The following is a 24960-nucleotide window of genomic DNA, read 5'->3' on the forward strand; positions in this document are numbered from 1 at the left end:
CTCGTGACATGAAATTTTGGTGTATAGCATTCAAAAGTTTAAACATATTGAATTTTTTACAATTCCAAATTTTAGGGTTCTCAAAAATACAAAGAAAGATTTCAGATGAAAACAGAATTTTTGGCTTAACATTCAAATGATATTGTTGATCTTTAAGTAAATATTATAAGATTCAAGTGAAATAAAAATCACGATAATATTTGAAATAATTTTGGATTAATTGTATGGTTTAGTGCCAATATTTATAATTTATTATTTTGGGCGAAATAATTTCTCTCATTTATCATTTCACTTTTTACATTTTTGGTTACGTGAATACTGTTGTGTAATCTCTTTATGGCATTTTATTAGATTTCCTCCTGTTATTTGTGTATTATAGCGAGGATGCTTAAATGTTGGCAAAATCGATATTTTCATTTCTATAATTCGATTTGTCAGCTTCATATCGATCTTATCATATTTATTTAAGCATAAAAATTTTTAATATGAATCATATTTTCGAAATTTCTTGCTTATATTCTTCGATATCTTTTATCGGAGACTAAATCATCCTAAATCTCTTTATTGGTATGTTTTTATTTGAAGTCCGCTTTCGTAATTGAGAGGATATTTATCATTATTGCATTTCATTGTATTTTCTATTTATCGAAATTTAAAATCTTATCTTTTCTTATAATAACTTGATTATAGTATCTACTTCGCAATTTCGTTCGATTGCCTTGGCTTCCCATGCCCTTTTAACCTCCAAAAAACAATTCGGAACTCTAATTGAGTATATGACACAGAAATTTAACTGAGAAATATAGAAAATGTATGCCATAAAAACGATATATTGCAAACCATGGTAGCATAAATTTTCTATTGAATTTGAATGAATTTTCAAAAAAGACATCGAATATGTTGCACCTATCAGAGTCATTCAATTTAATTTAGATTTTCAAGTTTCACATTAAAATTTCTTATTTATCCGATCAAGATTTAAAAGTATTTTGATTTAAATTCACTTAACAAAGAAGATAAGAGTAATTAGAGGTCATACAAATGATTTTGCTTATTGATTTAATGATTATTAGATAGTAGATGTTAATCAACTTCCCTGAATCCAAGACTTCGATTATGATATAAATGTCACTTTTCATTAATTCTCATGGAGAAAATTCAGCTTCCGATTTATGATAATTCTGATGACTCGATGCAGTCCTCTCAAGATATGGCAAGTAAACTTCATAGTACAGCTACTGATTCTATTAAAGCAAACTCCATTACTGATTTCGATTTTATTAAGTCAAAAGCAACCAACATCAATATTTCAAATTGGAGAAATTACGAATTACCTCCAATAACTTCAGATGAGCAAACAAATGAAACAGAAATTGCAAATGATTTTGAGATGGCTCATTTATTTAATCAAATACAAACATCCTAACATAAAATAACCACACCATCAATTACTTACGTGTCATTTCTTGTATAATTGCTTTATTATCTTTGATTTTTCAATCTTTATTCAACCGAACTACGATTACAAAGCAAGAACATATTACAGCGCATTTGGCTATGCTTTGTCTCTGAACGAAATTAATTTTCAAGTTATTTTCAAAATTATTCCAAAATTACGCTTCGAGTTGCAGCTGGAGAGTAGAGCCAAACGAATATGAAATTATTAAACGTACCAAATATTTACTTCTAATTAATATTTGTGCCCAAAATATGATTTGCTTTTATTTTCCATTTCAGATATTGCCGAATTGCATTACACATGCATTTGGTGATTTATGTTTACTTGGCATCATTATTTTGGATTTTTGAAATTAATTTAAAAAATTCAATATTTTATTTGTTTGAAAATTGTTTGAACTTGATAGAGATGTCTTACTCTACTTCTCTAATTTAATATTTGATTAAAATAAACATTAAAAATCCATACATCATTGAATTTTCCAATTTTTTAATTGGATTTTTGACATATTCCATAATGAGATGTAATCTTAAAACTCTGAAACAGTGCCAAGCATTATTAATTACCAAACTTTGGCTTCTATTTGATATCTTTTGAACAACAATGCTTCAATACACTATATATCTATGTGTAAGGATTTGCCATGCATCGTTATAATTCATACAGCAATGCGCTCAAAAAAAAACAATATAAAATTCTTCCATTTTTTTTCTATTCAATTATTTTATGACGATAAACCTCGAACCACAAGATGTGTTTATCGCTCTTCTTCCTAACATAGAATCAACGATTATTGAGATCCTAACGAAGTTCAATGTTGAATTTGAGGCTTTAACTAAGAAAAAAAGCGACAAATTCACATCATCAGATAAATTGACAGAGTTTTTTAACATATTTCCAAGAAATTACAACAAATATTCGAATATTGTAGACTGTTATGTCGAATACGGATCCTTATCGCAGGATGCAGCAATAAGATATTTGTTAAAATTTTTACCAAAACAGCAAGATAACCACATATATCAAAGTATCGTTAAAAAACTTAACTTTTATGATAAGTATAGTAATATAATCGACTTATTTTTCTACCTTTTCTTTGCAGATTGCGTCGTTCAAATTTATACATCGAAAATGAACTTCGAAGATCCTCAACTGTTATTGAACATATGTTACAGCATCATTCCTGTCTCGTATGAATCATATGAAGAGCCAATGATTACAAAAGTCATTAGGCAATATTCTGTTTTATTTGGCTTTTTATCGATTTCTCAATTATCTATTATATTCAATACGTTCAATGCTGGTCTTATGAAATACGATACAAACATGTTCTTATTATTACACAGATTTACTAGATTAATGACTTCAGATAAAGTCGAAATCGAAGCCATTGGCCAGTTTTTGAATAACTTTATCGCTCTCACCAAAAACTTTAAGAAGGCTCGCCAATTTGATGTATGGGCTGAAGTTTTATGCACAATATGTTCACAATTAAAAGGCGACTACGTAGAAAGCATCGAAAAGCCTGTTACCCAGATTTTCAACATTGCAATGGATAAATTACGTGATCAGCATAGTGATGAATCATATTTAGTTCTTATTGGAATCTTATTACAAAGATTCTCTTCATTAAAGAAGAAATACTATAATGAATATCTCAATAAGTCAATCTTAGAAAAAGTAAACAAACCGCAAAGAACTTATGGCTGTTTGAAAGCATTTTTGTATCTTATCAGAGGTGCTTATGTTTCTAAGTCAAGCGCATTCTGGGAGTGGGGTAAAGTCAATGCTCAAGTTCATTATGGTGTTGAGGCCACTCAAATTGCCGATCCTTCACAAGATCAAAGTGATCCAAATTCTTATACTTCACTTTTCTTCAAATATTTCATTCCTATACCAAAGATCGAGCAATACTTCGAGATTATTGGTGAAATCCTCTTAAACTTTGCGGCTCGTGACTTCTCGTACTTCATCAAAGAAACAGCCCCTTTATTAATAAATTCAATGCCAAATGATCGTTGTTTACTTCCACTTTCTGAATGCCTTGTCCGTATTGTTGACAAAGACCTTCATTTCGAGGATTGGTCGCAGTTGAACATTAGAAACAACTCTGTTAATGTTTCATCCCTTATTCCTAATCTTTTCAACATGATCAAAGACTTTTTATTCAAAATCACAAATTCCACTTTGAAAAAATCTCCTCCTACTTCCCTTTTCAACTTCACAATGAAGAATCATGTTGATAATCTTGAATTCCATCTTCCATTGCATTTTAATGGTCAATCGTCATCAATGTCAGAAAGAATTAACAAAGCGAATGATTTCGTCAATCAAAGATATGATTTCAGACTGAACAAACATAGTTCTAGCGTATTTGAAGAAGGTTCTATTGATAAAATCACTGAAGATGAGTCAATTCACATCAAGCTTCTCTCTTTCTTCCCTAGAATCTTGAATAACTCAGATTTAACAACAATTGGAAGAACAATCATAAATTTGTGCGCAACAAAGTCAAAAAGTGTTTCTTTATATGCTATAAAAGTGATTAATTCATTATACGTCACAAATCCTGAGTTTAGATTAACCATATTCGATATCCTTCTTGATTCAATCGACCAAACAAATGATGAAATGGAAATGTCAATTTTCATCATGATTTTGGCAAAACTTATGGATCTTTCAATGAGACCTTCATGTGTCACACATAACAGTTTAGTTAATTTTGTCAACCATGCGATGGCAACAATACTAAGCTGCTTGTGCAACAGATGCTGTTGCTTAAGAGATCTAGCAATGAATCTTAGTGACAGAGTCAAAAGATTCGCGAGATCTTTCAAAATAAATATGCCATTGCGTGATATTGTTTACGATAAAAACATAACACGCAACAGCATGAAGATACCAAAAGGTGATGCATCTTTAGAGCCAAGGTACTTCGCATCCACTGAATACTGGGATATTTTCAGTATATTGATTCCGCCAATGATATCAAAATTTTCAATGTTAGGAGATGAAGAATGTCTGAGTTATTTGTTCAAAATAACAGACAAGAAACTTGATATGTTGGGAGAAGAGCAGTTATCTGATAGTTTACTTGCAAAGAATTATTTAGCAATTCTAACAAACTGCATTTCTGCAACTGAAAAACAATCTTATAAAAAAATTTCAAACTTCATAGATGTTGAAAAATTTGAGTCAAAATCATCACTAACAAAGCATCATAAAGCATTGTTCAATCGTCTTGAGAACTATATGAGAATGATGGGTGAAAAGAAAGTCAAGAAGAATGGTTTAGTTGAATCGATCTTCGACAATCTCAATTGGCAAACAATTTCTTATATTTGGGGATCAATTGACAGATTCAAGATTTTCAATGATGCCGATTTCATGTTATCATTCTCTAATATCATTATTAAACTTCTTAGCAGTAAGGACATCCAATATGCAATGATTTGCTGCGAAAACGCCATGCTGTCTTTTGATAAAATCACGAAAGTCTTCAAGGAATATTTCATTTCTCTTGGAGTAAATTCGGAGAAATTGAATGATGAGCCACTGAATATCGAAGGAAAAATGAATGACAAGATATTAGATACAGCAAAGAACTTCTTAACCATCATCAATCTTTGGGTTTCTTCTTTCATTTACCCATTGAAATGTTATGATGGACCGATTTTGATGCCAAAAGTTCCTTCATTCATTTATTCTGATGGTTTTAATTTGATTTGCACGAACTTGGCCATTTTCTGTCATAATTGGACAAACACAAAAAGCGATGAAATCAACAACTTAGCGAACTCATCGATTGCATCATTATCTTGTATTAATCCTGTTTTCACTGTTTCTTTCCCGATGTCACCAAAAATTACTTCAATTTTATTTTTGAGTGCACATTCTGGTAAAGATACTCTCAAGAGATGCTTGTTCTTCCACTACAAGACCTTGATAAAAGAGTACACAAAAGCTGTTTACGAAAAGAGCCAAGAAGTTTCAAGAATCTATTTCTTGGCAATTTGTTCATTCTTCTGTGGAGATGCACCTAAAAACGAAAGAAGAGCACAAATGGTGCAAAGAATGCAGTCCCCATTGGAAAAACCTGAATCAAGAATGAATGACAGATTGACTTATAACGAGAAGAGTCTTCAAATAGATATAGTTCAGACTGCAGGAAATGTCATAGTTTGTGCAATGTTAAATATTTTGCATGTGAAGGAAGAAATAAGAATGGCATCATTCAAGCTGATAATGAGGATATTACCATTAGTTAATACACTTCTTAATGAAGGTAAAGATGTCAGCCAAGATATCTACAAGCACTTGGATGCTTATGCAGATGCCATTTACACAAATTCAACGACATTAGGTCCCAAGCACATCATTAAAATTGCAAGTTTAATAAGTGAATGGGTTCCTTACATTTCCGAATCTGTTGTCGAAGAATGCTTGAGAGCTGCTAAGATCTCTTCAACAATTTCACAAAATGCTTTCTTCGATATCATGTCTGTTTTCCTTAAGAACATCTGTTGGTCTGAAGGAGGATACATCAAGAAGAAAACTCACAAATTGCAGATTTGCACTCCAATTTCTTTGGCTAAAGCTCTTATTGAAGTTTTCTCTTCTGTTAACCATAGTTCTCTCCATTCTTACTTGAATGGATGGAAGAAATTGTCTTCTGAGTTGGAATTGATCATTTCTTACTTGTTGGATATCAAAGAAGAAAGTTTAATTCCTGCTGCAAAAACTGTATTAGTTTACATGGCAAAATCAAACACTGATGCAGTCATCGGCAGATTAATTAATGAATTAACATTTACTAATTGGTTTTACATGAATATGCAAGGAAAACTCGAGAGTAACTATCCACCAAGCATCACTCCAAACATCACAATTCAAATTGTGTTGCAAAGTTTGAGTGAAATTTGCCAAAACTCTGTTGAACACATTTTCCCTCACATCCATATCATTTGCAACTTCTCTATTTTGTTCTATGACACATATCCACAAGTATTGGAACTTCTTTACGTAATTTTCTCAATACTTCAAGATACAAGTTCCATTTTAGAGATCATTTTGGATACAACAAAAATAGAGTCTGTTGAATTCTTCACTGACATTTTAGTCAAATACTTTTACACACAGAAAGCAAAATCTGTTGTCCACAGATGGGGGAACGAGTGCATTAAATGGGCTACAGGATGTGGTTCATTCGAAATTGCTTCAAGAGCAGCTGCCGTCTACTCAAAGATCCTGATTCCATTTGATAACCAGATCATTTCAATCATGTTGAAATCTCTTTACAGTGTTTCAACAGCTCAGCAGAACCAGATGTCAATTAAATACATCACAAACATTTTCGTTGTGTTGAACAAATTAGTTGACAAAATGATGGATTCCCAAGCATTTAGTGAACATTTCACTCATATTATGAAAGTTTCTGAGCAGTTCATGAACGTTCCAGATGATAATATTTCGATAGAAGCAACAAGAATTGTAGCTAAATATGTTGCAAGTACAAAATGCAATTACGATGAAATGCTGCAATTACTTCCACCAATTTGTTCTTTACTCTGTAGAACGGAAAACAAAAGATCAGTTGACGCTTTGTTGATGTCAATGATCATTACTCCAAAAACATCTGCTAGACACCACAGACCTCATTTATCAAATATTGCTTTCTGCCTCTTCCTTCCACGATTGATTTCTGCATTTGGTGCTTATCATAACATGGAACCATTTGTTGTTTTGAGTGATGCTGAAGTCAAACACGTTTTGGAATGTGGTCTTTGTTTCTCGAGATTACCATATTTCGAAATAGATATCACTTACGCACTCCACGAATGTATTCTTCATCCTTCTGAGCACATGTTTGATGAGTTCGCATTCAGGATTTGCAAACCAATGTTAGCAAATGAAGCTTCGAAATTTGTTGGTCCTTATTTCACTGCGATGACACAAAAATCAAATGAAGTTCTTAAATGCGCCACATTTGTTGTTGTGTCATCAATGTTGAGAGGCTGTACATCTAAAAGCGATGTTAGAGGATTCTTGGAAATGATGCCAATCGCCGCAAACCACGCGATAAGTTCGACAAATTCGAAATATTCGAGCGAATTACTTGATATATTCGTTGTTTTGTCGAAGACACAGCCAATCAACCAAGTTCCAATTGCATCATCAAAGATAGTAATACCTGAGAGCTCATGGAGACCAACCACATCAATACCATTTGTCCATGATGACCAATTACCACCTTTGACAAGTGGAAATGATGCATTTCAATCTCCTATTTCTATTGTTCCCATTGATAAACTTTTCTGGAATGATGCTGAAATACACAAGTTCAGACAAAAACTTGCTAAAATTGTAGTTCAGCCGCAAACAGAATTGCATGAGAACCTCGAAATGAGGAAAGCTGAAGTTCCAGACAAAGAGAAAATCATTCAAGTCCCTAATAATGTTGATGATTTCATCAAGAAAGAAAATATTCAAGAAGAAGAACACTCTGAGCCTTCGGAATCTAAAGAGCCAAGTGGTGAAATAAGAGGAAGAAAACATAAAAAAGAAAAAGTCCCTCTAGGAACTAGTGAAAGTGAAGAAGTTTACAAGCTTTAATTTTTGATTTATTTTTTAAAAATTGTATTTTAATTCGTTTTAATAAGTTGCAAATAGCTTTTTTAGAACTGAATAAAATGTTCTATAGTTTTATAACAAAAGCCTTTTAAATAATAACAAAATTAAAATATCATAACTATAACTCTATGATAAGAGCTAAATTAAATTACTACAATTTCATTGATATAAAAGATATGTATAATATCTTATAATTGATCAATGGATTCTAAAAATATCTTAAATATAATTTTTTTTCTTCGAGTTTGAGAATAAATGTATAGTGCAAAGGGTAATTTGTATGTTGCAATTACTTTTGTTCGATAAATGCGACAGGTGTAGATGGTATGAATTTTTTGGAGCGGTAAACCCCAATGAAAACAACAATTGCGAAGACTACAATAAGCGCGGCACCTATGTAATGTGGTTTATCTTGTATATAGAACAAAATCTTTCGAGGAATTCCTAAACGAATTTCATAAATTCCTGGAAAACAATCGATTGTTGTATTAGTACTAAATGGTAAATGAGTAAATCTGTTTACATTGTAGTCACAGTGTTTCATTTGGAAGAAACGGCTTGAACGCTGTCCATTTGTAGCAACAACTCGTAAATCAGTATTAACAACATCGAAAGTGCAATACTCGAACATTGTAACAGAATTTTCAACTGTAACTATAAATGGGTTGTATGTGCAATTAAAGAAATTCAAGTAGATGTATTTGGAAAAAATATTCATGTATAAAGTTCCAATTCGTGAGTAGTGATGGAAGCAATTCATAAATTGTAATGAATCATCTATCGTTGACTTACCGTTTCTTTCAAGGGCATATCCGCCTGCGTTGTAAAGAAGATTTATGAATTTATAGTATCCTTGCTCTGGTTTATTAAAGGAGAGTCCTGCTGTGCCACCTTTGACTCTATTGTGCGTTGAATTTATCAATGAAATCCTCTGTACACCGCCTGTAGCAGTCATCATATCTGAGACAGTTGATTCAGCAACTTTTGACGAAGGCGTATTTGAAAAACCGTTAGAATATATGGCTGATGTATTAAATGCGAATTTCGATGCTACACTGCATTCCATTACTTGAAATTTTCCGCATGCTGATGAAAATGAAAAGCAAGATCCAACAATTGCGGAAGATTTGCATGTAGCAATTAAAATGCAGCCACCATTTAAGGCTGTATGGCAACGAGAAAAGATTGAATTATGAACTTGAATGATTAAACTATTACATGAAAATTCAATAGCGCCACCGTTGGTTTGTGACGTTAAATTTAAAAATCGTGATGTTTTTATATTGATAGCTTCGCCGCAAGGTATGTGAAATGGTTCGCTATAAGTCCAATTTTCGAATAACTCGGCATGGAGATAAAGTTTCGGAGAGATTAACGTGATTCCAGGTCCTATGATTCCGAAAAATAAATTCCATAAAAATCCAAATATCGTCATAATAAAAAGTGAAGCATGAATCTGAAATTGAACAAAAAAACATTCCTTGATCAAAGTATAAGTAAAATTATTATTATGGAAAGTAAAAATTGATATTTAGTATGTAAATAATTTGATGAACAGAAAAGATGCTTTAATATTTAATAAATTATTTAAATTTGATAAAATTAAAATACTTTTCCCTCCAAATTTTTTTCAAAAATCAAATTTTTATTGTTAAAAACATCAAATTTAATTTCATTTTTCAATTTTTGAATTTTTTTGGAAATTTCTTATATCAGAAATTCGCTATGTAAATGTGGGGATCGTGGATTACATCGAATCAAGTAGCTATTTTCATAAACCAATTTTATTTTTAGAATTAAATAGATTTACGATTAAAATACGTTAATCAAAAAACCGCAATCACAGCCAATTTGAAAACATATCATCATTATATTGTCTATTTTATATTTTTACTATTAATAAAATTATGACCAGTACGATATGTAAACAAATGAAAATTTTTTAAAAGTTCGTTAATTAATTTTCAAAATTATTAATGGATATTATTCGAACTTTTCTTGAAAACGAACGCGCAAAGTTTATCTCTGCACGCGTTTGCAGTTACTACAAGTTAGCACCAAATAAATGGGAAGATCTCCTTAAGGATGATGATTCCCGTGGAAACCTTCAACGTTTCCTTGGTGATAATTTCCATAATAATCTTGTCTTTTTCCAGAACAACAAGAACTTTTTAGTCTGCCATCCAACAGACTATACAAAGGGCAAGCGTGCTATCGTCTGCTACAAGTCATATATGCCAAAACCAGATGATGCAAAGGATTTCATCAAATGCTTAAACTTTGTTGAAATTCCAAAGAACCCAATCAACTTTGCATACAGAATGACCGATAAGGTTTACTCACCACTCGCTAAGTCTGAAAACAATACATCTCAATACTCAAAGCCAGTCATTAATGACATCATCACGACTATGAGTGAGATTACAGGCAGCTTCTACATCCTTTCCGGCAAGGCTCAGGGCAATACAGTCCTTACACAGCCAGCCAAGGAATTATTAGATGCTCCAGAGTCCCCATCCCGCCTCCATGCATTTGAGAACCTTGTCATCCAGTGGGTCGAGCAAATGGATAACCTTCTCCAGCAAGAATTCCCAGATAATGAGAAATTAACTCCAATTGATGAAGTTAAGTACTGGGAGAAGCGTAAGGAAAACCTCGAATTCCTCAACGAACAAATTACATCTGAGGAAATCCAGAAGGTTATTGAGACACTCCGTACATCCTCCCCACAATTCGCAACACAGTTCGAATCAGTTTCATCCGGCGTTTCTGATGCGCTCGATCTCGCCACAGAAACATCCCGCTCATTATATCCAATCCGTACATTCGTCGATCAAATGGACACAATGAGCCCAGAACTCGAAACAATGCATGAATTCTTCGAGCCAGTCTTCCATCTTCTTTACCTCATGTACACAAAGACTCGCTACTACCATTCTCCACGCCATATCTGCTCATTGTTACGCCGTATCACAGATTTCTTCGCTAAGCAGTTCGCTATTGCTATCGATGGCTCTAGCCTTCTTAGCGGTGATCCAGCCGAATCTCTTGAGCACATTAACTTCTCCATCGAAAAATTAAACCGCTTCAACAAGACATACGCCCAGTTCAAGGAGAAACTTCTTTCTTCCGAGGGAAGCTCCTTCACACTCAACAACCAGGCTGTTATGCACAACTTCCTCTCATTATGCGATCGTATGGAGAGAATCAAACCAATCGTACAGACAATCATCGAATTCACAAGATTCGATAAGACAGAAGTTGGTGGTATCCACGGTAAGCTTCTTTCTGAGAAGTTCGAAGATCTTCTCAAGAGCTTCCAGGATGTCCAGTCCAAGATTACAGGTATGGACGAAAACCTTCTCGAAATTAGTGATGCTGACTTCGCTCACATTATCGAGGAGATCGATACAGAATTCAATGATCTTGATGTCCGCGCCGTTGCTATCTCAATCTGGGCTATTCAGGACGTTTCATCAATCGTTTCTCTTGGCCAGATTCTTTCCGGCTTCAACGCTCTTCTTCGCAGACCATACTTCATCACATCATTCGCATCTCAGTACCCAGCCATTGTTTCACTCTTCAATAAGGATGTCGAAGCTATTTCTCTTACATACAGAACTGAAAAGACAAATCCACCAGTTCTCTACGGCATTCCACCAACAACATCAGATTTCATCTGGTGCAATGGTCTCATCGAACGTCTTAAGACACTCGAGGATACACTTCAAAATACAATCCCAGAGATCTTCAACGATCCAGCCATGATTGATGCCATGGCCACAAAGAACGAGCTCCAGGCCAACATCGAGAAGACAATGAACGAAAAGATCACAGCTTGGGCATCTACAATTTCCGATTCATACAAGGACAAGCTCAAGACACCACTTATTGTCCGTGATCCAGAGACACGTCTTCTCTCCATGAACTTCGACCCAGAACTTCGCCGCCTTCTCGAGGAAGTCAAGCACCTTTCATCCCACATGACAAACGAGATCCCAGAAGTTGCTCGCGATATCTACCAGTCGAACCAAGTTTACATGGATTACATGCACTCACTTTCTGTTCTCATTGAGCGTTACAACCATCCAGTTTCCTCAATTGTTGATGTCGAGCGCCCAATGTTCCAGAAGCACATTGACCATGTTGATGCCATTCTTGAACGCGGTATCACAGAACTCACATGGGAAGACACAAACTCCAAGGAGTTCCTTGAAGTTGCTGTTAAGGATGTTTCCAACTTCTCCAACCTCCACAACAGGAGCACATCCACAATCACAAACATCAAGAACAAGATTGCTCAGTGGAAGGTTCCACCGCTCTTCGCTCGCCAGGACACAAAGAAGTCCCTCGATCAGAACGAAGTTAACAACACAATCACAAACAGAGCAGCAACAATTTCCGCAGAATCCGATAAGATCATTTCCGAGGTCCGCTCTTCAGTTTACGAGCTCACACGCGATCCAAACACACCAGTTGAAATCGTCGAAGAAGCTCCTAAACCAGTCGAAGAGAAGCCAAAGAAGACAGAGGAAGGCGACGAAGAAGGCGCCGCAGAAGATGAAGATGAGGAGAAGCCAAAGGTTGTCGAAGAGAAGCCATTACCAAAGGTCGAAATCCCAGACACACCAGAGACAAAGCAGTACTTAGATTATGTACAGTCTCTCATTGTCGACGGATTCAAGGAGAACATTCTCTATTCTCTCAAGAACCTTTACGCCGATCTCACAACAGTTCAGTCCAACAACTCTGTTCCACTCATCACAACACGTCTTGAACTTATCGGAAACGATGTCAAGTTCAACCCACCACTTCTTGATGGCCCACAGAACCTTGTTGCCACATTCAAGGACTGGTGCCAGCGCGCCCTCGATCTCTCCAAGCTCATTGGCCCATTCTACGACAACCAGGCCACAGCCTTCGACAAAGTCTCTGTCGATCCAGACATCACAGACATCAAGGAAAAGATTCTCCAGTGCGTAGAATCAATGTCCAAGAAGTGCATCAAGTACCGTGATGACAACTTCTCCAAATACTCCAATGTCTGGACACAGTCCCGCGAAACATACATCACAGAGTTCATCCAGAAAGGATCAGGCACAGCCACAGATAAGGATGGAAAGACTTACACAGTTCCTCCAACACTCGAGATGTTCTCAGAGCGTATCGGATTCTACCGTAAGTCACAGTCCGATATCCGCCTCATCCAGGACTCCCACTCCTTCGGCTGGCTCCGTGTTGACTGCCGCCCACTCAAGCAATCTCTTGACCTTAACCTCGGTAAGTGGGTTTACCTCTTCACACACTACCTCAACAACAGGATGCTCACACAGCTCAAGGACTTCCAGCAGTTCCTTCACGACGCAAACGCCGGCCTCGACGTCCAAGTCAAGAAGGGCGATATCGATCAGCTCATCGCCGTTCTCGAAGCCATGCTTCTCATCAGAAACAAGGCTCCAATCTACGACACACTCTTCGATGAGCTCAAGGAAACAGTCAACGTCCTCAAGCAGCATGGTGTCACTGTTACAGATGCTCTTCTCCAGCGCATTGATGAAGGTCCAGTTCTCTGGGCTGCCCTCAAGAACAAGTGGACAGAAGTCCAGGAAAAGACTGCTCCACTCCAGCAGGAAGAGACAGCTCACCTCAGACAGAACCAGGATACATTCGTCGACCACCTCCAGGAGCTCCGCGACAAGTTCCTCCAGGAACCAGTCTTCACATGGGAGATTGGCTACAAGGGAGCTTGCGAACTCATCGAGAAGTGGGATACAGAAATCGACAAGCAGACAGACGAATTCGAAGAAATCAAGGCTAACGGTGAACTTCTTGAATTCCAGACAAACCCATGCAAGAACTTAACACTCATGAAAGACGATCTCAAGCTTCTTACAAACGTTTGGGAGACAACAAACCGTATCCAGACAGAATTATCCAACTGGAAGAACACTCTCTGGTCAGAAGTCGATTTCTCACAGCTCCAGAACGAATGCGAACAGAACACTCGTACAATCCACCGTATCGAGAAGCGTGCTAAGGATTGGGGTGTCTACACAGGCCTCGATGCTCTCATCAAGTCTGTTTCATCCACAATCCCAATCTTCCAGCAGCTCCACAACGACAAACTCCGTGAGCGTCACTGGTCCAAGCTGAAGCAGATCACTGGTGTCGATTTCCAGAAGACAGTCGATCTCAAGCTCGGCGACATCCTCGACAAGAACCTCATGAGATATGCCGAAGATATCACAGAAGTTTGCGATGGCGCTAACAACGAAGTTCGTATGGAAACAGCTCTTGCCGATCTCAAGAAGACATGGAGCACAATGGAATTCACATACAAGGGCATGGAAGCATTCCCGGATCTCCTTGTCCTCAACGTTCCAGAAGAACTTGTTCAGACACTCGAAGAAAACCAAGTTGCTGTCCAGAACTATCTTTCTTCCAAGAACATCTCATTCTTCCGTGTCACACTCGATGAATGGCAGGAGAAGCTCAAGCAGGTCGACAAGGTCATGACAATCTGGCTCGATGTCCAGCAGCACTGGACTCACCTTCGTCCAATCTTCATCGGCTCTGAGGATATCAGAAAGCAGCTTCCAAAGCAGTCTGAGTCCTTCGAAATGATCGATAAGCAGATGATCGAGTTTGTCAACAAGCAACAGGCAAACAAGAACGTCGTTGACACTTGCAACCAGCCAGATATCATGAAGTTCATGGAAATGCTTCTTCGTGAATTGACAATCGTTGAGAAGTCACTTAACGATTACCTCGAAACAAAGCGTCGTGCATTCCCACGTTTCTACTTCGTTTCTGCAAACGACCTTCTCGATATTCTCTCAAAGGGTCGCCATCCACAGGAAATCGAACCACACTTCTCAAAGGTTTTCGATAACCTCGTAAAGGTCCAGTGGACAGGCCCAGAATCCTGCAAGGCTATGATGTCTAAGGAAGGCGAAGTCGTTGAGTTCGACGAAGAACTCGTTCTCGATGGCCCTGTCGAAATCTGGCTCCAGAAGCTTCTCGACTGCGCTCGTGCCACACTTAAGGAGCGCCTTGCCGAAGCCGCTGCTGCCGCTTACGACACATCACAGCGTCCATACTGGATTGTCTCCAACATCGCTCAGGTCGGTCTTTCCGCCATCTCCATCCAGTGGAACAAGGAAGTTAACGCCGCCTTCAAGCAGCTCGAAGAAGGTATGGAAACAGCTATGAAGGACTACAACACAAAGCAGAACAAGCAGCTCGACGATCTCATTCACCTCATTCGTGATGAGAAGGCTGGTCTTACAAAGCTCAACCGCCAGAAGCTTACAATCGTTTGCCAGAACGATGCTCACAACAGAGATGTCGTTTGGCGTCTCATCCACAACCACGAAGAAACACACGAGTGCTTCGAATGGCAGAGCCAGCTTCGTTTCTCCTGGGATTCTGCTGTCCACGACTGCGTCATCAACATTATTGATGCTAAGTTCTTCTACCAGTACGAATACCTCGGCTCTCCATCCCGTCTCGTCGTCACACCACTCACAGATAGATGCTACATCACACTCACACAGTCACTTTCCAGAATTATGGGTGGTGCTCCAGCTGGCCCAGCTGGTACAGGTAAGACAGAGACAGTTAAGGATCTTGCCCGTGCTATGGGTCAAGTCTGCTTCGTCTTCAACTGCTCTGAACAGATGGACCACAAGTCTCTTGCTAACACATTCAAGGGTCTTTCACAGGCAGGTGCATGGGGCTGCTTCGATGAATTCAACCGTATCGCAGCTCGTGTGCTTTCTGTCGTCGCCAACCAAGTTAAGTCCATCCTCGATGCCCTCAGACTCAAGGCTACAGAGTTCAAGTTCGTCGGTGAAGAACTCATTTCCCTCAAGCCATCCGTCGGTATCTTCATCACAATGAACCCAGGTTACGCTGGCCGTACAGAACTTCCAGAAAACATCAAGGCTCTCTTCAGATCCGTTTCCATGTGCGTCCCCGATTTCCAGATCATTTGCGAAATCATGCTTATGGCTGAAGGTTTCACAATGGCCTCCATCCTTACAAAGAAGTTCACAACACTTTACTCTCGTTGCCAGCAGTTGCTTTCCAAGCAGCTCCACTACGACTGGGGTCTTCGTGCTGTCAAGTCCGTCCTTGTCGTCGCTGGTTCCCTTCGTCGTGCAGATCCAAACATGCCAGAAGATGGTGTCCTCATGCGTGCTCTTCGTGATTTCAACATCCCGAAGATCATCACAACAGATATGCCAGTCTTCCTCGGTCTTATCAACGATCTCTTCCCGAAGATCGATATTCCACGTAAGAGAAATCTCAAGTGGGAAGCCCAGATCAAGGAAGTCGTTCTCGCAAACGGCCTCCAGGGCGAAGATCAGTTCATCAGAAAGATCGTCGAACTCGAAGAGTTGTTGAACGTTAGACACTCCGTCTTCATCATCGGTGCCGCTGGTACAGGTAAGACAGAAGTTTGGCGTGCTCTTTCCCGTGCATACGGAAAGCGTGGCACACCATGCCAGTTCGTCGATCTCAACCCTAAGGCTGTTACAAACAACGAACTTTTCGGCTTCCTTAACCCAGCAACACGTGATTGGCAAGATGGTCTCTTCTCCACAATCATGCGTAACCTTTCCAAGATCACAAACGACAATCCAAAGTGGATCGTCCTCGATGGTGATATCGATCCAAACTGGATTGAATCCCTTAACACAGTTATGGATGATAACAAGGTCCTTACACTCGCTTCAAACGAGCGTATCCCACTTACAACACACATGAGACTTGTCTTCGAAATTTCCCACCTCAAATGCGCTACACCAGCTACAGTTTCCCGTGCTGGTATTCTCTTCCTTAACGAGACAGATGTCGGTCCAATGGCTTACGCTTACTCCTGGATCGATCGCCGCACAAACGCTACAGAGAAGAACCAGCTCACAGTTCTCTTCAACAACTACGTCCAGCACACACTCGAACTCATCCACGCTCAGATCAAGCACGTCGTTCCAATCTCCGATGTCGCAATGGTCGAGACACTCTGCCGCCTTCTCGAAGGCCTTCTTACAGAGCAGAACGTCCCACAGAACTCCGATGCTTCATTGTACGAATTGTACTTCGTCTTCGCCGCAGTTTGGGCATTCGGTGGTGCTTGCGATGACCAGGGTGAGAACCGCATGAAGTTCAACTCCATGTGGCGTTCTGAATGGCGTAACGTTGTCTTCCCACAACAGGGCACAGTCTTCGACTACTTCGTCGATCCTGTCAAGAAGAAACTCGCTCCATGGTCCGAAATCACAGAACCATTCGAGTACGACCCACAGGTCCCAGTTTCCTCATCACTCGTCTTCGTTTCAGAAACAAAGAGAACTCACTGGGTTTCAAAGCTTCTCATCGAAGGAAACCACCCAGTCATGCTCTGCGGTTTCGCCGGTACAGGTAAGTCCGTCCTTGTCCGCCACCTCCTCAACGAGCTCAACGACAACGACTACATGTTCCGCGCCATCAACTTCAACTACTACACCACATCACAGGCCCTCCAGAACTTCCTCGAAGCTGGTATCGAAATGAAGTCTGGTAAGCTTTACGCTCCACCAGGCCAGAAGCGCTGCGTTTTCTTCATCGATGACCTTAACATGCCTATGATTGATACATACTTCACACAGGAGCCAATGACACTTCTCCGTCAGCACCTTGACTACGAGCACTGGTACGACAGACAGGCAATGACACTCAAGGATGTCAAGAACATCAACTACATCACTTGCATGAACCCAACATCCGGCTCATTCACAATCGATCCACGTCTTCAGCGCCACCTTTCCACATTCGCCATGTCCATCCCACAGGATTCATCCGTCAAGATGATCCTTTCCTCCATGATCGAAGGCCACATGAACGCTCTTGCATTCAAGCAGGAGGTCAAGGAGGCAGCTCCAAAGCTCATCCCAGCATTCATGGATATTCAGAAGGCTATTCTCGACAAGTTCCATCCAACAGCCATCAGATTCCACTACAACTTCAACCTCAGAGATATCACATCCGTCCTTCAAGGCGTTCTCCGTGCTTCACCAGCAGCTGTCAAGACAGGCAAGCAGCTCGCACAGCTCTTCTCAATGGAAGCTATCCGTGTCTACGCAGATCGTATGATCGATCTTGAAGACTACCACCAGGCAAAGGATATCATCGTTTCATCATCATCCAAGAACCTCGACCAACTCTCCGATGCTCCATCATTACGTGATGAAATGACATTCTGCGCCTTCCCACCGGATGGCGATGAAGCCAACTTCGAAGAGAACGGCTACGCTCCAATGGTCAACCTTGAAATGACAAACAAGGTCATCAACGACAAGCTCCAGGAATACAATGATTCCCACCCAGTCATGGACCTCGTTCTCTTCAAGGATGCTATCGAGCACGTCGTCAGAATCGCTCGTGGTATCACACAGCCATACGGCCACATGTTACTTGTCGGTCTCGGTGGTTCTGGTAAGCAGTCTCTTGTCCGCCTTGCCTCATACATGGCTGGCTACAACGTCTTCCAGATCACTCTTTCCAACAACTACGGCATTGCTGAATTCAACGCAGATCTTGTCAAGGTCTTCCTTCTCACAGGTGGTAAGAAGCAACCAACTGTCTTCTTGCTCACAGACACACAGATCCTTTCTGAGAAGTTCCTCATCCCAGTTTCCGACTTCCTTTCAACAGGCGTCCTTCCAGACGTCTTCGCTCCAGATGACTACGAGTCCATCTACTCAGCTGTCAAGGGCGACATGAAAGTTGCTGGTATCCAGTTCTCACCACAGGATGCTCTCAAGTTCTTCACAGAACGTGTCCGCAAGTACCTCCGTATTGTCTTCTGCCAGTCTCCATCAGGTGAAACATTCCGTATCCGTGCACGTAGATTCCCAGCCCTCGTCAACTGCATGACAATCGACTGGTTCCACGCATGGCCAGAGGACGCTCTTTACTCCGTCGCCAAGAGATTCCTTGCAGACCTCGACCTCGCTGGCAACGATCCAGAAGTCGTCGTCAAATTCATTGCCCAGGCACATACATCCGTTGTCGAGATTTCTCAAGATTACCTCGACGATGAGCGCAGATACAACTACGCTACACCAAAGTCATATCTTGAACTCATCTCAACATTCCGTCAGACACTCAAGAAGACTCGTGAGACAATTGTCAACAACACAGAGTACTTCTCACAGGGTCTTAAGATGCTCCAGGGCTCATCTGAAGGTGTCGAGAGAATGAAAGTCGCTCTCGAAGCCAAGACAAAGGAAGTCGCTCAGGCACAGCAGGAGTGCGTCACAATGATTGACGAAATCACTGCAAAGGCTGCCATTGTTAAGAAACAGTCAGATGCCGCTCAAGTCGAACGTGCAAATGTCGAAAAGTCAGCTAAGGAAGCAGAAAAGATCAGAGAAGATGCTGAATCCGATCTCAAGAAGGCTATTCCGAAGAAGGAACAAGCTGAACTTGCTATCAAGGATCTCGATAAGAAGGCTATCACAGAACTTGCATCCTTCCCAACACCACCAGGCCGTGTCGAAGATGTCATGCCAGCTGTCGTTCTCATTCTCTCAGAAGGTGGCAGACCAGCACGTGATACATCATGGAAGGCCGCCAAGAAGATCATGGCTAACACATCCAACTTCATCCACAGGCTCCAGACACTTCCAGAAACATGGTCTAACGATATCATGGAACTCACAAAGCAGAAGGTCGCCAAGTGGGGTTCCCAGTTCACAGAAGCTGATGTCAGAAAGTCATCCACAGCTTGCGCTGCTCTCTACAACTGGATGATGAAGATCCTCGAATACCACACAATTCTCCAGGATATCATTCCAAAGCAGCAGAAGGCTGAGTCAGCTGCAGAAGAAGTCGCAACACTCAAGGCACAGCTCGCAAAGGCTGAGAAGAAGCTCGCTGATCTCGAATCCAACCTCAAGGCACTCAAGGACCAGCTCGAACTCAAGAACGCTGAAAAGGCAAAGGCTCAGGCTGATGCCCAGGAAATGTCCGACAGAATTAAGCGTGCTACAGACCTCGTTTCAGGTCTCGGTGGCGAAGGTGAACGTTGGAAGCTGAAGATCGCCGCTTACAACGAGGAACTCACATCCCTCGTCGGCGATTCACTTCTCGCAGCCGCTTTCGTTTCATACTGCGGTCCATTCACACGTGCTTACCGTGAGCGCCTCATCAACGATCGCTGGAAACCATTCCTTGCCAACGGTGGCGTCAAAGTCGCCAAGGATCCACTTGGTTTGCTTTCTGATGATGGTCTTCTCGCTGCCTGGTCCAACCAGGGTCTTCCAAACGACACAGTCTCCATCGAGAACGCCGCTATCACAACATCCACATCCCGCTGGCCACTTCTCATCGATCCACAGTTCCAGGGCATCAAGTGGCTCAGAAACAACGTCGCCAAGGATCTCGTCGTCCTTCGTTTCGGCCAGGATAACTTCATGAACACACTCACAAACGCTGTCGAAAATGGCTTCCCAGTCATCATCGAAAACGTCGGTGAGACATTCGATCCAGTCATCAACCCAATTCTCGCCAGAAACGTCATCAAGAGAGGCTACAGAAACACAATCCAACTCGGTGACCGCGAAGTTGAATTCAACAGCAACTTCAAGCTCTTTCTCCAGACCAAGCTCGCCAACCCACACTTCCAGCCAGAAATTCAGGCCCAGACAACAGTCATCAACTTCACAGTTACACTCGATGGTCTTGAAGAGCAGCTTCTCGGTAACGTCGTCAACCACGAAAAGGAAGGCCTCGAAGAGAAGAAGGCCGCTCTCATCAGACAGATGAACGAAGATAAGATCACAATGGGCAAGCTCGAGAAAGATCTTCTCGACAGACTTAAGAATCCAAAGGGTTCACTTATCGATGATCCAGATCTCATGAACACTCTCGACATCACAAAGAAGACATCCGCAGAACTTACAGTTCGTGTCGAGAAGGCTATTGAGACATCCCAGGAAATCAACATCCACCGTGAAGCATATCGTCGCGTCGCTTCTCGTGCTGCTCTTCTCTACTTCATCTTAGTCGACTTGGGCAAGATCGACCACATGTACCAGTTCTCTCTTGCTGCCTTCGTCACAGTCTTCATCAAGGCTATGGACGAAGCAGAAGCCTCCAACAACCCAGTTGTCCGTGAGAACTCTCTCATCGACTCCATCACATTCAAGACATTCAGATGGGCTATGAGAGGTCTCTTCCAGCGCCACCAGATCATCTTCACAGCACTTCTCTGCTTCAGAATCCTTCTTGCAGACAAGCAATCCGGCGCTATCAAGCCAGATGAGTTCATGGCTCTTCTCCGTAACCCACGTAACACAGAGTTCCAGAACCCAGCTCCAGACTGGCTCACAGATGCTTCCTGGACATCCATCTGCGGTCTCAACTCACTCGACGCATTCAAGACAATCCCACAGGATATCACAATGCGTACAAAGCCATGGCAGAAGTGGTGCGACCAGGAAACACCAGAACTCGACAAGCTTCCACTCGATTACAAGAACAAGACAGAGTTCCAGAAGCTCCTCGTCATCCGTGCTCTCAGACCAGATAGAATGGTCAACGCTCTCACATCATTCGTCGCCAACCAGATTGGTGAGAAGTACACATGGGATGTCACATTCTCAACAAAGGAGACATTCTCAGAAACAGACAACAGAATGGCTGTCTTCTACATCCTTTCCCCAGGTTCAGATCCAATCAAGGATGTCGAAAACCTCGGCCGCAAGATGGGCTTCTCTGCAGAAAAGGGCAACCTTTACAACGTTTCTCTCGGTGAAGGCCAGGAACAGAACGCCCTTAACAGCCTCACAAAGGCTGCAAAGGACGGTGGCTGGGTCATCATCCAGAACTTGCACCTTATGGGCAACTGGCTCATGATCCTCGAGAAGCACATCGAGAAGCTCAGACTCGGTGAGTTACACGAGACATTCAGAATCATCTACACTGGTGAACCATCAACAGATATCCCAGCTGGTATCCTCCAGAACTCTATCAAGGTTACGAACGAACCTGCCCGTGGTACAAAGGCCAACTTGATGCGTGCTCTCAACCTCTTCTCCGATGAGACAATGGAGCAGTGCCAAAAGGATCGTGAATTCAAGGCTCTCTTGTTCCACCTTTGCGTCTTCCACGCTATCATGGTCGAAAGAAGAAAGTTCGGTCCACAGGGCTTCAACAGAATCTACAACTTCTCTGCAGCTGATCTTCAGATCTGCTCAGAACTTCTCTTCGATAACCTCGATAACTCACAGCCAATTCCATGGGTCCCACTCAGATACCTTATCGGTGAAATCATGTACGGTGGCCACATCTCTGATGACCGCGACCGTCGTCTCTGCGCTACATACCTCGAATCCTTCGACAAGGAGGACTTCGAAGGCGCAGAACTCGTTCCAGGCTTCCCATCTCCAACAAACTGCTCCACACTCGCTGAGTACAAGGAGTACGCCACAAGAGAATTCCCAGACGAGTCCGCCTACTTGTTCGGTCTCCATCCTAACGCCGAAATCGGTTCCCTCACAACACAGACAGAGTTCATCTTCTCCACACTTCTCAAGGTCCAGCCAAGATCATCCTCGAAGAAGGAGGGTGGCGAAACACCAGAAAAGGCTGTACAGAACGCTGCTGAACAGATCAACAACGCTGTTCCAGAGCCATTCAACATGACAGAGCTCTACGGCAGAGTCGAGAAGCACGAGCCATACGTCTCAATCTGCCTTCAGGAGTGCGAGCGTATGAACATCCTCATGGCCGAAATCAAGCGCTCACTTTCCGAGTTGCTCCAGGGTCTCAACGGTGAACTCACAATTTCCGAAGAGATGGATGCCCTCATGAACTCCATCTTCATCAACAAGGTCCCACCGTCATGGGAGAAGCTCGCCTACCCATCACTCAAGCCTCTCATGCCATGGTGGAAGAACCTCCTCGACAGACACAAACAGCTCCAGGACTGGTCCGCCGAACTCACACTTCCTAACTCTGTTTGGCTCCCAGGTCTCTTCAACCCATCATCATTCCTCACAGCTGTCGCTCAGTCCGCTTCCAGAAAGAACGGCTGGCCACTCGACCAGACAGTTCTCACAGTCGAAGTCACAAAGAAACAGGAGTCTGAGATCGACACACCACCACGTGATGGTGCTTACATCCACGGCTTGTACTTGGAAGGCGCTCGCTGGGATTCAAAGATGAACTCCCTCAACGAGGCTTACCTCAAGGAGCTTTATCCACAGCTCCCAGTTATGTACATCCGTGCTGTCTACATCGATAAGCCACAGGGCCGCGCTGCTACATTGTATGAATGCCCAGTTTACGTTACAAAGAACCGTGGTCCAACATTCGTTTCATTCTTCAACCTTAAGATTAACCCATCAATCGGTACTCCAGCTCACTGGGTTAAGCGTGGTGTCGCTATCCTTCTTGAGGCTGAATAAGCTTTTTTTTATTTTAAAAAAAGATTTATTTATTTTAAATTTTTATATTTGTATTTCTTTTTTAGTGAAGGAAAGTTACATATAGATCCTGTTATTCTTGACTTTTTTTTTCAAATTCAATATTTTTTTTTAATTTTGAGAATTTCGGTATTTAATATAGATTATACTTGTTTCAGAATTTAATACAGTTCATATAAGGAAGATCCGTTATCAAATTAAATCAATTAGAATAATTTCTTACGGAATTCTGTTTTAGTAAGATGCTTAGTGAGTAACTCTCGCAGAATTTATGCTGAAATGCGTCAGCTTCATTGAAATCAATTGATATTTCAAATATATTGGTTCCAACAAAAGAGATTTTGAAAATTTTAATTCAAAGGAAAATTCAAATAAAATTTTTGTCAAAAAATATGGTATGAATTCACACGATCAATTTTCATGAAGACGTTCACCATTAACTCATCTATCAGCGAAGTCATTAATTATGACAAGTTCCGTGGATTTGGCCATCTCATCTTCCCCACCGAATTCGCCCACAACATTAATTCGATGAAGATTAATCAAGTTTCATCCTTACTGCCATATCATACCAGTGTTTCAGCCGAGGACACAGTTAACCTCATTAATAAAATGTCCCGCCGTGTATACTCAGGCGAAACCATATTTTATGATTTTTATTCTAAATCTGATAAAGAATCTGACCAAAGAAAAGAGAAAACAGGACTCTTCTATTTTCCAGGAAAATCTGATGCACCTTTTGCTGTAATCAGTGCAGGTGGCGCATTCCAATATGTTGGATCAATTCATGAAAGTATCCCACTTGCTGATTATGTTAGCGAACAAGGCTTAAATGCATTTGCCTTAGTATATAGAACAGGAAGTTCAGAAATTGCCTGCCAAGATCTCGCAAAAGCATTAAATTTCATTTTTGATCATGCAAAAGAACTTAACGTAAGCACAAAAGGTTACTCCTTATGGGGTGGCTCTGCAGGTGCCATCATGTCAGCAGCTCTCGGATCATATGGCACCGAAGCGTATTATGCTAAACAAATTCCTCGACCAGGTGCTGTGATAATGGAGTATATTGGATACTCAGACTACACTAAGAATGATCCTCCTACATTTGCTGTAATGGGTACAGCAGATCCATATTTTAACTATAAAACATTAGAAAAAAGAATTAATAATCTTAAAGCATTAGGAATCGATGCCGAATTTCTCAGAGTTCCAGGTGCCCCACATGGATTTGGCTTAGGCAAAGGCACAAATGCTGAAGGTTGGATCGATAAAGCAATCGAATTTTGGAAGAAACAATTAAAATAAAAAATTTATGTTTTTGCAAACTTTTAAAACGTGTCATTAGAATGCCATAAAACATGCATAGTGGTTTTCGCTTTGACATTAAATCATATG

The 24960-nt window shown here is 40.8% G+C and overlaps 5 protein-coding genes across 5 annotated transcripts; 4 read left to right on the plus strand and 1 right to left on the minus strand.

Moving 5' to 3' along the window:
• Positions 1–310: 310 nt before the first annotated feature.
• On the plus strand, positions 311–1920 carry TVAGG3_0803500 (uncharacterized protein; the record flags this gene model as incomplete). The annotated part of the gene is made up of 1 exon (XM_001320293.1): positions 1148–1426. One exon carries the CDS (start codon positions 1148–1150, stop codon positions 1424–1426), a length of 279 nt encoding a protein of 92 aa, XP_001320328.1.
• Positions 1921–2110: 190 nt separating this feature from the next.
• Positions 2111–8071, plus strand: TVAGG3_0803510 (FURRY-related family; the record flags this gene model as incomplete). Its single annotated transcript, XM_001320292.2, has 1 exon — positions 2786–8071. One exon carries the CDS (start codon positions 2786–2788, stop codon positions 8069–8071), a length of 5286 nt encoding a protein of 1761 aa, XP_001320327.2.
• Positions 8072–8165: 94 nt separating this feature from the next.
• Positions 8166–9687, minus strand: TVAGG3_0803520 (uncharacterized protein; the record flags this gene model as incomplete). Its single annotated transcript, XM_001320291.1, has 1 exon — positions 8379–9524. The coding sequence occupies one exon, from the start codon at positions 9522–9524 to the stop codon at positions 8379–8381; it is 1146 nt and encodes a 381-aa protein (XP_001320326.1).
• Positions 9688–10065: 378 nt separating this feature from the next.
• TVAGG3_0803530 (dynein light chain binding) lies at positions 10066–23570 on the plus strand (the record flags this gene model as incomplete). The annotated part of the gene is made up of 1 exon (XM_001320290.2): positions 10066–23547. One exon carries the CDS (start codon positions 10066–10068, stop codon positions 23545–23547), a length of 13482 nt encoding a protein of 4493 aa, XP_001320325.1.
• Positions 23571–23985: 415 nt separating this feature from the next.
• On the plus strand, positions 23986–24870 carry TVAGG3_0803540 (acetylesterase protein; the record flags this gene model as incomplete). The annotated part of the gene is made up of 1 exon (XM_001320289.1): positions 23986–24870. The coding sequence occupies one exon, from the start codon at positions 23986–23988 to the stop codon at positions 24868–24870; it is 885 nt and encodes a 294-aa protein (XP_001320324.1).
• Positions 24871–24960: the final 90 nt, after the last annotated feature.

This window comes from Trichomonas vaginalis, chromosome VI, assembly GCF_026262505.1.
Source record: "Trichomonas vaginalis G3 chromosome VI, whole genome shotgun sequence".
NCBI classification, from domain to species: domain Eukaryota; phylum Parabasalia; order Trichomonadida; family Trichomonadidae; genus Trichomonas; species Trichomonas vaginalis.